Source organism: Lepisosteus oculatus, chromosome 24, assembly GCF_040954835.1.
Source record: "Lepisosteus oculatus isolate fLepOcu1 chromosome 24, fLepOcu1.hap2, whole genome shotgun sequence".
NCBI classification, from domain to species: domain Eukaryota; kingdom Metazoa; phylum Chordata; class Actinopteri; order Semionotiformes; family Lepisosteidae; genus Lepisosteus; species Lepisosteus oculatus.
This window is the reverse complement of record NC_090719.1, coordinates 8,724,529-8,738,542: the sequence shown is the minus strand read 5'-3', so window position 1 is coordinate 8,738,542 and position 14,014 is coordinate 8,724,529. Positions and strand designations below refer to the sequence as shown.

Here is a 14,014-nt window from a genome sequence, read left to right as displayed (position 1 = left end):
GAGGGGAAGATGGATGCAGCCAAATACAGGACCATTCTGGATGAAAACCTGTTGGAGTCTGCAAAAGACCTGAAACTGGGACGGAGATTTATCTTCCAACAAGACAATGATCCCAAACATACAGCAAAATCTACAAAGGAATGGTTCACAAATAAACGTATCCAGGTGTTTGAATGGCCAAGTCAAAGTCCAGACCTGAATCCAATCGAGAATCTGTGGAAAGAGCTGAAAACTGCTGTTCACAAACGCTCTCCATCCAACCTCACTGAGCTCGAGCTGTTTTGCAAGGAAGAATGGGCAAGAATTTCAGTCTCTCGATGTGCAAAACTGATAGAGACATACCCCAAGCGACTTGCAGCTGTAATCGCAGCAAAAGGTGGCTCTACAAAGTATTAACGCAAGGGGGCCGAATAATTTTGCACGCCCCACTTTTCATTTTTTTATTAGTTAAAAAAGTTTCAAAAATCCAATAGATTTCGTTCCACTTCACAATTGTGTCCCACTTGTTGGTGATTCTTCACATAAAATAAAAAATTTATATCTTTATGTTTGAAGCCTGAAATGTGGCAAAAGGTTGAAAAGTTCAAGGGGGCCGAATACTTTTGCAAGGCACTGTAATGCTGTGGTTTTAGCTTATGACTTTGTGCTTTGTGCTTCCATTGTGCTGTAGCTGTTCTTAGCCTGCTACAGTAGCTGTTGGTTCTCCATTCATTTTTTAAAAGAAATACCGTATGGATATCTCTGGCTCTGATTGTACCAAGAGCCAGGCACTGTGTCCAAACCTGGCAGTGGGTTCATTGAGGGTGCACATCCCCTGAGGCCAGGAAAATGAAAGTTTGACTTGTTTCAGTGTTCACACTTTTCTACGCAGTTTTTAAGGCAATTCATGGTCACTAGTTAACGTGTTTCTGTGATGCTTTTTTTTAAGAAATGATTTTTCTTAGTATGAATCCAAAATATATGGCTGTGTACGCAACACCCTTTCATGATATGTTGTGTTCAAATTTGACAAAGTGAGGTTGTAGTACAAATGTTAGTGATAGTGTTTATGAGAACATGTTCTGTTGCTGGATGTAGTTCTTTTTCGTCTTGAAATACACAACCATTGAGCAACAACATGGTGGTAAGTGCTGCTGACACACAGCTCTTACTGTACTGTGTTTGTGTATTCTTGTGTCTGCACAGGCATGTGTGCTGTGCAGTAGCCTAGCATCCTATACACTATGTCGTTCCACCTTGTGCCCAATGGGTTCTGGTTTAAATTCCCATGCATGGTAGCACCAATGAGTGGCTTTGTGATAAGTTCTGGATGTGGATATTAAGTTCAAGCTATATGCATTACTATTAGAGCTAACAAAGATGTTAACTTGGAAAACAACAACAACAACAAATGAAGAGGCGAATGTTTTAAATGTCAGGTTGGACACCTCAGACACCATTACTTAATTACAGCTGTGGCTCTACAAGTCGGTTCAGTGCAGCCTGTGCAATGTATTTTTGCCAATGTGGCAGCATCATGATGCACATTGAATTAAATATATTGGACTCCTGTTTTCCCCAAGGAAGCATCGAATTGAACAGCTGTTTGTTGTTCTTGTGTGGGTCGCTCTCCGTGCTGTTTCAGGCAGCCAGTACCAAAATAGTGGGTGTCTGGCAATGACTTGAGGGCAGCAAAGTATTCAATTATGGTGATGAAGGCCTATGCACATCCAAATCTTGATTTTGAGAATTTCAGTAAAATGGAATTTGATAGTTTTGCTTTTGTTTTCATTTCTTTGAATGGTTTTGTCATAAGTTGAATAAGATCTTTAAAAAATATTGGCTTGACATGGGTTATCGAGCTAAAAAGTCAGATGCTAAATGAATTTTCACCTACCGTGTTTCTTCCACCAGTGTCCATTGTCATGGACTTATTCCTGAAGGATGCCAGCGGTCCAGTGGTTGCTGCATTCTGAATGCCTTGTGCTATATCTGAAGGTCAAATGCATTGGAGCTCTGCTAGATATTTTTTAAAATTAGTTTTTCTTTACCCTACTGTATTTTTCTAAGGTAGCTCAATTTGTCTGACAGGTTTGAGATTTAATGCCGCATTTTGCTGTCAGATTTGTATTTATAAATCATTGCTTCAGTTGAGGTAATTGCCACAAGAACAGCTTTAATACAGGACAGCTGGTCTATTATCCTGCTCCCTTGGTAGCTCCCTACCAAGCTGACATTTCATGATTGTAAATCTCAATGTTTTAAGGAGAGAATTATTAAACTTTCAAGGATTCTTGTCTGGAGAGTAACTGACTCATGTGCTGGAAGAGAGTGGCTCAGGAAGCCGAACTTTCAAGTGATTACACTTTCAGACATCCACCTCTGCAGTTTTTTTAAATGTTAAACTGGTTTTGATTTGCATTAAGTAACTGATGAGGCAGTTTTATGTACTGTAAAGGTTTTTGTAATGAAGCACTGTTTTTGATTGTTGAAAATCGGTTCTGTATCCATGCGCCGATTTTTGTACCGGTAACGTTTCTTTGATACGTGTTTTCATATTTTATGTGGGGTTCCTGAGTGGCTTTACTGGGGAAAGCTGAAGGAGGTGTGGTGAGTCTTTTAGTCCAAAGATCATGTTTAGTTTTGTAATTTGCTGGCCAAAGTTTCCTTGTCTTGATGCAGTACAGTTGTGTTGGGCGTGAAGCAGTACTGTGATGCTGGGGCTTGAGGCTGGACAGCGCTGCGCGGGGCCTGAGGCGGGACAGCGCTGCGCGGGGCCTGAGGCGGGACAGCGCTGCGCGGGGCCTGAGGCGGGACAGCGCTGCGCGGGGCCTGAGGCGGGACAGCGCTGCGCGGGGCCTGAGGCGGGACAGCGCTGCGCGGGGCCTGAGGCGGGACAGCGCTGCGCGCGGGGCTTGATGGGGGACAGCGCTGCGCGCGGGGCTTGATGGGGGACAGCGCTGCTGGGGCTTGATGGGGGACAGCGCTGCTGGGGCCTGAGGCGGGACAGCGCTGCGCGGGGCCTGAGGCGGGACAGCGCTGCTGGGACTTGAGGCGGGACAGCGCTGCTGGGACTTGAGGCGGGACAGCGCTGCGCGGGGCCTGAGGCGGGACAGCGCTGCTGGGACTTGAGGCGGGACAGCGCTGCGTGGGGCCTGAGGCGGGACAGCGCTGCTGGGACTTGAGGCGGGACATGTGTAGTGTAAAAGAGGGTGAAGATGCCCACTGATGAACAGTCTGTTCTGGGTCAGCTATTGAGACAGCTGATCTCAACCCCTAAAAATAATACATGTACTGTGCTGTATATAGTTCTTCGTGTATTGGAAGTATTATCTTTAATTGGGTAGACGTCTAGAGATTACATATACAGTAGCTCACTTTTTAACTCGCCTGCTCAACCGCTGCGGCTGGGAGCAGCTGATTGAACTAGTTTTGCACTGGTTTTTATAAAGATGCAGCCAAGTGAGCTTCATCACAGACACCCCAAGTGCCTCTGAAGACTGAGAAAAAAACCATCTCTGCAGTGCAAGCTCATATCAGGGTACTATTCCTTTGAAAAAATTATAGGTCACCTTGTTTGTGCCGGAGGTAATGAAGAGAAGTACAGCTACAGACTGCTTAGAAAGCGAGAGTGACAAAGGACCAAACAATTCATGCAGATACTGGGCATTTGGTGAGCCTCAAGGTTTTTATAAATGCTGGTTAAATATCGTTTGTGCCATCCAGTGTGCCTTTCTTAACGACTAATGTTTAACATTGTGTCCTAGTTGTAGCATGTATTATGTCAATACAATTAAATGCATTTGTTTAAAATGTATTCTTGCGGTGTTTTAAATGCAATTTTAGATGTTGTATTCATGTAATTGTACTTCATTTAAGTTGTAATGATGATACATTTGTTGGACAATGGTTTTTCCTCCTCCATTACTAAAGGTTGATAATCAGGACTGTGATTCACTGCTTAAGTTCCAGGGGGCTCTGTAATTAGACAACTGTAAAGGGATTTACTGTAAGCTGTTCCGAGACTCTGAGTTGATGTCTGGACAGATGATACCAAGTCTGTTCGACGCAGTAAAAATGGCTTTGTATCCTTAAAGACAAAACAAAGCTGTTGGAAACAGCCCGGAAAGTATCGAGGGTTATTTTAATATCAGCATCCTTTTGACTCTTTGCAATGAAAGATGGTTTTATTCATGCATGTTTGATCAACATGTGGGTTATTTTTGCTAGCATTGTAGTCCTAAAGCATGACTTAAGCACTCTGCTCCGTCTTAATATTTCCTAATTGCAGAGTGACTAGAAACATGTAAAATAAAGGAAAGGCTAAACATTTCTTTGCTTAGATCTTTATTATTTGAGTTATACTAGATTATCATTAACCTCTAGTATCATGTAGTATGTCCTTTTGTTGACATAGTAAACCAGTGGTCTGCAAGGTGTTGTATACTGTATCTGCCAGATAAGATAGGCGCTGACAATGTTTTTAATTAACTTGGCATCAGAAACTGTTATAGATTGAGCTTCAGTACATAGTTTCTGGGTTTTATTTGAATAACTGGGTGGAGTTTTCTTTTCCTCCAAGTGCTCCAAGTTCTGTAGCCATTCTGAGAGATAAGGTAATCAAAGATCACTACATACAGTAACTAACTCCAAACTAAAGGTACAGTAATGGAGCTTTGGATAAGAAACTTAAAGTAAAAGAACTACAAGTTCCTGGTTTCCTCAGCTCTCTTGAAGCGAAAGAGCAGTATATAAGAAAATCTATAACACCTGGGAAATGCCTGTTTCAGGTTTATAAGGGGAGGAGATATACCATTCTGGGTCTTTTTACAAACTAAAAAGTTGGGGAGGAGGAAGAAATGCTAAGAATGACTGAGAGACAAATGAAGAAAAAAAAATATTTAGGAGGAGCACCATACTACGGCATTTTTTTAACTTTGTTTGGCCGAGGATCAAGATAGTAGTAAAAAAAAAGGGCAAAAACTCAGACTGGAGCAAGAAGAAGAAAACTATTTCGAAAAGAAAAGGTGCATTTCCCTGTAATTGATAATGATGTATTTTTAAAAAATCATTTTTCAAGGCCCACATACACACCCACCCTCTCACTCCCCGTGTGTCGCAGGCTTATGAAAAGCAATCCGGTTTGAAATTCAAGATGAGAAATTTTTAAAAACTATTTATTTGGTCATAGACCAATGCTGGAATGAGGGGCAGAGCAAGTTAGCCTATGGGACTAAATAATGTGCCAGCCTCAGTGCAGGCTTAGGTCATAAACTGTAGTAACAAAATCATACAGAAGTCTGTGTAGTGTAGGAATTTAGGTTTATGTATATTTAGAAAACCTTTTACTTAATTGCAGACCCTACATTTTGTACCGTTAGCTTTTTTTTTATTAAAACCTTTTTTTTTAAATCAGATTGTGCTATCTGATTACCATCAACCCAGCTGCAGGCAAAACTGAGATTCTGGCTTTAGAAAATATGTAATGAATTGTGGTGTCCAGGGTGAAATTGAAGGGATTCATTAAGGCATTTTCTGTAAGTCCCCCAGCTACCGTTCTAACATGCCACATGTACTGTGTGCATAAACTTAATTAGGGCACGAGGATGAGTAAAAAATTGGAAAGGGGAAAACCATGTAAATCAGTTACAGACTTAATGGCATTTCAAAACTACAGTATACTGGTTAAAATAATAAGAAGGGTACTAGAGCCATAAGTAATTATTGGTTTAAATCCACCTGAATTAAGATTACGTTTGCAATATTTACGCAAGGTCTTAAGAGATTTTCTTTCTAATTATAGTATATGTTAGTCATGTTGTTCTTCTGCAAGAGTGTGGCATATAATGTATGGAAAGCTTTCAGCTGCTACCAAACATATGTCGTATGCCCCTTATGCTTACAATACAGGAATTAAAGAGCAGATCAAATGCCAAGACTAAAGCTTTAATCTTGTGTTCAGAAGCACAAGAGGAAAAGGCATCAAGAATTTATTGAGGCAAGCTGTTGCAAGAGCACCATTAAAAGATGAGTAAGTAAAAAAGCTATAGACCCACTTCTTGCACAAACATGTCAACAAAGAGGTCAGATCCAAAATTTGACAAATCCTGGCTATACTGGTTCAGAAGAATTTAGTTTTACTAAATTTCCTGCCTTTGTCTCATGGGGAAAGAGGTTAAAGCACAATTTAAAGGTTGCTTATTCGGTTAGGTTTCTGTTTACTGCTTTGAGCAGTTTAGCATTTTTGTTACCAATCATTATTGAATTACACATAAAAGATTAAAACCTATTAAAAGAGAGAATTTTGACTCTTGAATAGAATTATGCATACTATAATTGCAATCTGTTTTGTCATAATCCAGATTTGTATGTATAGTAAATGCATCGGGATTTTTTTAAGCAACATAAGGACACTCCCTAAACTGCCTTAGACGAGTGGTATGATCTGTATTACCCTTTAGATCATTCCACTATTTTTAGATTTCTTTGCTACTGTGTGTCCTGTTGGTTTCCTTTTAACACATCTGGATCTATTCCAGCAATAAAGAAATATATACAGTAAATTCTTATTAACTCCTCCATAAAAAAATCTTATTACTTGTAAGCACGTAATGAAAAAATAGAGAACTGCCAAGAATAAGCTTCTCAATAACTTTTAATAGTCCTTCTTTTCTGTTAAATGTTATACCACTGTAAGACCATACATTTACTTCTACAAAGTGTTACCAATCTTAATTGAAGATCTTTTAAAACTACTTTGTTGCAGAGGTACAATATTCCCTTTATTATGGCATAGGTTTTCAAAACAAAGCTGTTCTTCTGGTTGCCTAAAAGTCAAAACTCAGCTTTTTCCTGTTATTGATTTTTCTGTTGCTCCCTTTGTTGTAGGTGTTCAGCTTGATTCTTGGTTGTTGTGTCAGCTTTGATTACTTGTCAGGCTAACTAGGTGATGCAGAAAAAGTAGGGTTTGACAAGACAAATAAAGCTTTTTGTGAGGAACTGTTCAAGACAAGCGAATTAACATTGTAAAAGGTCATTACGGCCCATTGCTGAAACATGCCTGATAACACACACAGTACTGCAGCAGCACATTAATCTCTTCCATCCTTGAGTAGCCTTTTCAGGGGAGTTTGTAAAGATTTATTAGCATTTATGGTCGTATTAACTGAAATATAAACCTACATAATAAGAAAAATGCAGAACACACAGCTGAAGCTTTGTCAGCTAAACGTAGCCAGTTGTGACAGTGATCCACTGCAGAACACACAAGAATAACAAATGTCAGGTTGAAGAATAAATACCTGCTTAGATCAGATGATAGGAATTGTTCCTATGGTCATCGAAGCACACCTAGCAGTTACGCATCATATTTAGAAACATCTTATATAATTAATGAACAGAAATTGCAGCTATATTCTCTTGTTCTGTTATTGAGAAGAAAAAGACGCACAAGCCCTTGTGATACTACCTACAGCTCTACTGTATATCTGGGAGGCTTTCTGTATTATTTTGAAACAAGTGACTCCTTTTAACTACTTCTTTCCCTCCCTTAGTCTTTGCAGGATGAAGGAAACAAAATGGACTCCATGTTATCTAATATAATTTTTATGACTGGTGACCTATGCTAAACTGGCTCAAAATTATTTGAATTATGCGTCTAAAAGCTCAAATTCAATATTTTAGTCAAATGGAGTTAAGGGTGGTTTCTTTTCTCTAGTAAATACACTATTATCAGACATTCACCTTTCTAATGAAGTACTTTCAAAGTTACTCACTTTATTAGCCATATACAATTTCCTGTATTAGGAATTTGTCTTTTCGCATACCCCAAATTGCTCTCCATGAGAGAGACAGACAGGGAGAAAAGCTTGGGGTCAGAGCTCAGGGTCAGCCATTTATATGGTGCCCCTGAAGCCGTGGGGGTTAAGGGCCTTGCTCAGGGGCCCAACGGAGTAGGATTCCTCAACCTTCCAGCCACAGACACAGATCCTTAGCCAAAGAGCCACCGCACCACTCCTACTCTTTAGTTATGTATGTTTCCACATCGTCGCATGTTGGAAACAAGGCGCTTTAAACATTTTGAACTGACTTCTGTTAACAGAATGGAAGACCCTGCGGCTCTCAGTGACTTGAGTTGGACATCTGTGTGTTAGTAGTTTTAGCCAGATGGTGAATTTTGCTTCAGTATGGCTAGAGTTGTTCAGTTGCGCTCTGCAGCATCTCCACCACTGCATTAAAAAGCAGGGTGCAGAATTCTGTCGCACAGGACACTTGCCAGAAAGTGCTGGGTTGAATGTGGTAAAGCACTGTTTTCAACAGGCTCTGGGGAACTGGAAGTGATTTGGTAAGTTTTTTTTTTAGTGTATGTTTATGTGAGTGTACTAAAGGAGAAATACAACTGCATGTGGTTAAACAAAAAGTATATGCACAAAAAAATGACACCCCAGGGAGTCTTTTTATTTTAAAATTTTTCAAGCTTCGTTTCTTAGAAGTTTGTTGTGAACAGAAAATGATTATTTCACCAGTGCCATATTGTTGAACGCTGTGAGATGTAATTGTTTTTCTGCCTCAGGTTCAGATTTGTAAAGACGTAGGAGGAGGCCTCTAGCCATTTAATAAATTCTCACATTTTTGGCGACAAGCTGATATCAACCATTTATTCCGTGATGGAAGTAAAAAGATGTTTGGGGGAAAAAAAAGGCCAAAAAGCTAGCACTTGGATTTTTTTAGAAGATGATAAAAAAATCTTTCAATAGGCTGAAGTTAAAAAACAGTTATCATCCGTGATGGAATTCCCAGTTCACGGGGAAAAGAAATCTATTTCACATAATAAAGAACATTATTTTTTCTCGTTGAATCCCTTCAGAAATGTGTGATGTGTGTTCAAAACGTTTGGGAGATGTAATTTCAAAGACCATTTTTTGGGGAAATATTATTTGTACAGTTGATCTTCTATTGTGAAGTTAAAAAGAAAGATGTTAAAGCTGGATTTTTAAAAATGCATTGGCCACCCCTCGCATTTGTGTACGGTTGTGTTCCATGAAGTCAGAGGTACTGACCAGGCTAAGATGGGAACTAGCAGTCTCTAGCAGGTTGAACAGGTGCTGTCTCCGGAGGTACTTGGTTGTGTTCTCGTCAGTTGGACAGCATAGAAATTGATCCATGATTCCTGGAATTACAAGGGTCATACTCAAGCACCCTGTTAAGGCACCCAGTTCCTTCAAGAAATGTGACCAGAGCTTTAGGACTAAGATTACGCATTCAGTGTTGCAGTGCTGTTCAAGCCTCCAGAAGACAACTTTATGCTACCTGTTTACTCGAAATAAATATTGTCATTATCTGTTTGCCTGCCTGCCAAGCTTTCCAAAGCATTTTCAGCTGAATCATAGAAATACAAAACAGGATCCTTTTCTGAGAAAATGGGTTTCTTTCAGAATCCATATCCTTTAAATTCAGGATAGACTAGTGTTGTTATTCATCATATATGAGACATCACCATGTACTGTAGATGACTAGTCTCTTTAAACCATTAAATGGGATTTCATTAGTTCTAATGTAGTTCTATTTATACCCCAACCAGTCTGAGGTTTGATACCATGTGAACATTGCTATTTCAACACAGTAGCATCATTATGTCAATTTAGTCAGAAAAACAAAAAAGCAGCTGCACTTAAAAAAGGGCTTTTTAAGAGTGCCATACTCCATCCTTTCTGGTGAGTCTGCTTCTTATTCAGACCATTTAAACAGGTGACTCATGCTTAAGATGAACAGATTAATAGACAACATTCCCTGTCAATCAGGAAGAAATACATTGAAATGTTTTGTTCCTGATTTTTAGTTTTACGTTTTAAATTTTTGGTTGCACAAAAAAACGAATTTAGAATACTGCTTCCTGGGAAGGCAAATCAGTTTGACATTCTATAAAGCCATTTTTTAATTTGTCAGGATGCTTATAATTTATTTTTTTTAATGAATACACTTCATTGAGCTGTTGAATGGTGGGTATGACCCCTTAAATGGCGGAAGACCATTTATTCATGCTTAAAGTGGGCATTTATAATAAACCACTTATTTAATTAAAGTGAATGGCAGGAAATTAAAGGAACCAGTATAAGAAGGCGAATTTGAGGATGATCAACTATCGACAATAATAACTTCTGTAGAGCAGCAATTAATTCCAAAGTGAAACTTTCACAATTTGTAACTGTCAGACAAATCTTTACAGAATATTACATGTAGGTACAGTAGTAGTACATTTTCAGTAGATCACGCCTTCTATAGAAGGAGCATACTGTGTAGAAAAAATGTAGGGTTTTCCATGGACAATGTGTTCATATCATGTTACTAGACAATTAAAAAGCCTAGCGGAATGCTAGGTTGTGTAGTACAAAGTGCAGAACTTAAATCAATATATTATATTGTAAAGTACACTGATCACATTTTGACTGTTGATATTGAATTTGGTGAGCAACTGTGGCTGCCACTTTACTAAAAGAAATTGCTGCTTTGTTATGAGTTACAAGAAGAGTGGAAAGGTTAGTTCCTGACCTCAGAGAAATACAATACACTGAGGCAGTGTAAGAATTTAATTGCTTTACAATGGAGTGGCGGAGGAAACAAGGACACTTGGTCATTCACATATTCAGAATCCTAAATCCCTGAAAAGAATTGGCAATATTAATCTTGAAGACTCCGGATCAGTCATAAAGAGATGACCCAAAGATAAGCGCAGAAGTTAAGAAGGTGTGCTTTTAGGGCTAATTACAGGTGACTATTATTGGTATATAGGATTTTTTGTATCTGGGATAAGCTATACAGTAGTGATGCGGGGGTTCACTCACACCCCCGGGTGGGTGCGGGTTTACCCGCTGGTCGGGTGGGCTCAGGTTAAAGAAAAAGGTTCTAGATTGGGTCGGGCGGGTGCGGGTTCGTTTCTCACAACCGCGGGCAGGTGTGGGTAAAAAAAAAAACAGCCCTGTTATTGTTCCTGATTCCCTGGAATCCTTCAAACAAAGGTTGAATGCGTTTTTTTAATAACTATGAGTAAGATGGCTCATTGTAATTATTGATCATATTACACTGGCGTCCAATTTGGGAATACTTTGTGAGATGTGACAAAGACCAATTCAGACTCGCTGTATTATAGAACTTTTTTTGACAGCACCCATTTAATATCACAGCTCATTTCCAGAGATCAAAAATCTGAAAATACTGTACATTCGGTGGTCATCAGTTCCTCTGACATGTCAATAGGACTGTATTGGACAGCAGTCTAATGATAATTAATTACAGTAGGGACCAGTTCCCCAAAATGCTAATGACATTGGTCAATAACCATTGCCTCAACAAATGAATAAGAAAATATAATATGTGTTATGCTGTAAAAGTAATTAGTTTCCTGTCCATTTCCTCTGCTACTCGTATTTCCAAGGAAGGCTTGTATGACTTGTAGGAGCTGGGTCTTCACTGTGCTTGTACGATTTTTCATTTATGTAGAGCAAATACACTCCATTCTGCAGTACATTGGTTTTACTATAGATTTATTACAGCAGAGGGGAAGGCTGCAGTCTGAAGAGGCACAGTGTGCAGCTGTTTTTCATTAAGCCAGTAGTTGCTGCAGATCTTTTTGCCTTTTGTAAGTTTAATGTGGTGCTTGGAAGCAAGATACTCTTTAAGGGTAGTGGGTATATCAGATACCACACTCTTTCCTTGTATCTCATTAGGAGTATCATGTCTGACTAGAATAGTACCTAGTGCAATTATGCCTGAGCGTCTGCCCATGAGAGCTGCCGAACAGTGCACCAATTGCTTGATGACCAAAATGACATCTGTTCATTATGCTTTGATGGTACTTCGGGAGTATTGCAGGAGGTTGAAGTGCATTAAGAGAATGGGGGATTTCCAGAGTCCTTTGAATGATTGAGAGTTCACTCACATTGCTTCATTATTTTTCAATTATTAATCAATTTAATTTTGTATCCTAGAACCTCTGGCTTTTGCTGTGTTCTGCTGTATATTAAAATCAAGATGGAATGGTAATCCATCCATTTTCTAACTGCAGTTCAGGGTCACTGGGGACCGATCAATGGCCACAAAGCAGGTTAGACTGTGGATGGGACGTAAGTCTATCGTAGGGCACTCACAGACACGCAGAGTTACACCAGGGCCACTTTTCCCAGAAGCCAGTTAACCTGCTGTGCCAGTATGTCTTTGGACTGTGGGAGGAAATTCACAGCAACAGGAGTTGAACCCAGGACCCCAGTGCTTGTGAGGCAGCATTGCTTATCACTGAAAGAAAGCCAACAATGTGTTATTAAAATTGTGTTATTATTTATTATTCTCAATTTGAATTTCAAATTTCTGCTTATCAGGTCTTAGTGCTGTGACCCCTTTTGCAGCAAGCAATGTGAATATTGTCCTCTGATATGATCACTGTCAAGCCATTTTCCATTTGACACACTGTGAGCTGTGCATTGATTTATACAGTAGGTGAGTGAAGACACACTGGAATGATGCAGTTCTTAGTGATGACACCGCAGGCTCACAAGGACAGGGCAAATCCCAGGGAACTCTGTTGCATTATAAGCTGAGGTTATCCTGGTCAATCCTGGCTGGCGTGGCACTCAGCCAGTTGTACACTGCCCCTTGCAATCAACCAACGACAACCCATTTTCATGAAGAGGTCTGGACACTTGACAGAAGGGGCTTACAAGTTGACTTTAGAACTCAGGATTTGGTTTTCTTCAACACTTTCAAAACGTGTTGGGAGAATTTCCGAACTTGTAAAATAGGTGCCTGTCTTCAATGGGATTGAAGATTTCTTCCTTTTTTAGAGAGATAATCGGTGCAAAAACATAAGGTGTTGCCTCCATTTGCTGTGTTTTGAGATGAAGGCTCATCTGAAAGAATTCTTGAGGCAAATTATAGCAAAAGGCACGACATAGGATGAAGAAGTTATAGGTCTTAAGTGGCAGCACTTGATGTACATGTAACATGTAATGGGTGAGCACTTAAGAAAAGTTGGGTTCATATTTTGATCCTTGCTTTCAATTTCAATTTAAAAAAAATGTTGTCTGAAACTTCTTGACATCGGTTTGAAAATTCCTTTGGTTGCAGGGTCCAGTTCTCCACATCAAAAAGACCCAAGGACAAAGATCAGAATCCATTTCATTTTCTAAATGCGGGTCATTAAAGTTTAAAGTTCTGCTTCAGGGTAGTTCATTTTTTGCTCATTTGCCAACTATAAATACTGTATTAGGATTTCACTTGCATGTCCTTGGCCAAAGATCTTTAATAAGTCCTTCATCATATATGCAGTATGTATTATATGTAAGCATATTGTAATGAATTAAGGTTATAATTGTAAAAAAAAGGAGGTAATTAAATCAATACTCGCATCAGGTCTTGACACCAGCTTGCTCAACAAGCAGATTAGAAAGATTAAATGAGAATTTCACCCCCTAAAGGGAATACCAAGTGATACATGTTACTGGTCATGGTGTTCTTTATTTTAAGGCACAGCTAGGTAATAGATCAATGTCCAGCTGGCAAACATTGAGAGGAAAAACAAATATTTATTACACTAAATAACTCAAATACATAACACGTGTGTTATTAGTTGTAGTGTCTTGCCTTCTTAATTGAAAATGCATTCAGAATTTTATCCTTATAATTACCTTAAAAAGCAAGAGTAAATTGGTTTCTTATTAAATAAAAGGACCCTTCCCAGAAGTAATTCTTCCTTTCTGAATGGATCCTGACAAATAAATTAGAATTAATTTCCTTATCTTAAACAAGGCATCACTAGGGGAGACATCTTAGGGAGACAATGTAGGGGAGACATCTTTAACCTACAGATTTCCCAACATAGTACATCTGAAATTCCAAAATAAGACATCAGACCTCTTTATAAAGAGAGCAGTTCCCTTCCAATGTTAAGATTACCTAGAGAGAATCTGTTTTCAGATCTGACGAACAAGGAAAATTCTTTTGGTTGAACCTTCTCTTCTTCTCCTTCTTTCTTCCCTTTCTCCTT

The 14,014-nt window shown here is 39.2% G+C and overlaps 1 protein-coding gene across 4 annotated transcripts in view; it reads left to right on the top strand.

The window, feature by feature from the left end:
• Nucleotides 1–14,014, top strand: part of LOC102689900 (disabled homolog 2-interacting protein) — a 365,385-nt gene that overhangs the window by 22,230 nt on the left and 329,141 nt on the right. Inside the window, exon 1 of one of the 4 annotated variants that reach the window (XM_069183582.1) lies at nt 3,415–3,652. The exons of the other annotated variants lie outside the window; for them this stretch is intronic. Coding sequence (XP_069039683.1) covers nt 3,571–3,652 — 82 coding nt within the window. The 5' untranslated portion in view covers nt 3,415–3,570. Of the gene's footprint in view, nt 1–3,414; nt 3,653–14,014 lie in introns of those variants that run through there. 4 annotated transcript variants of the gene reach the window in all.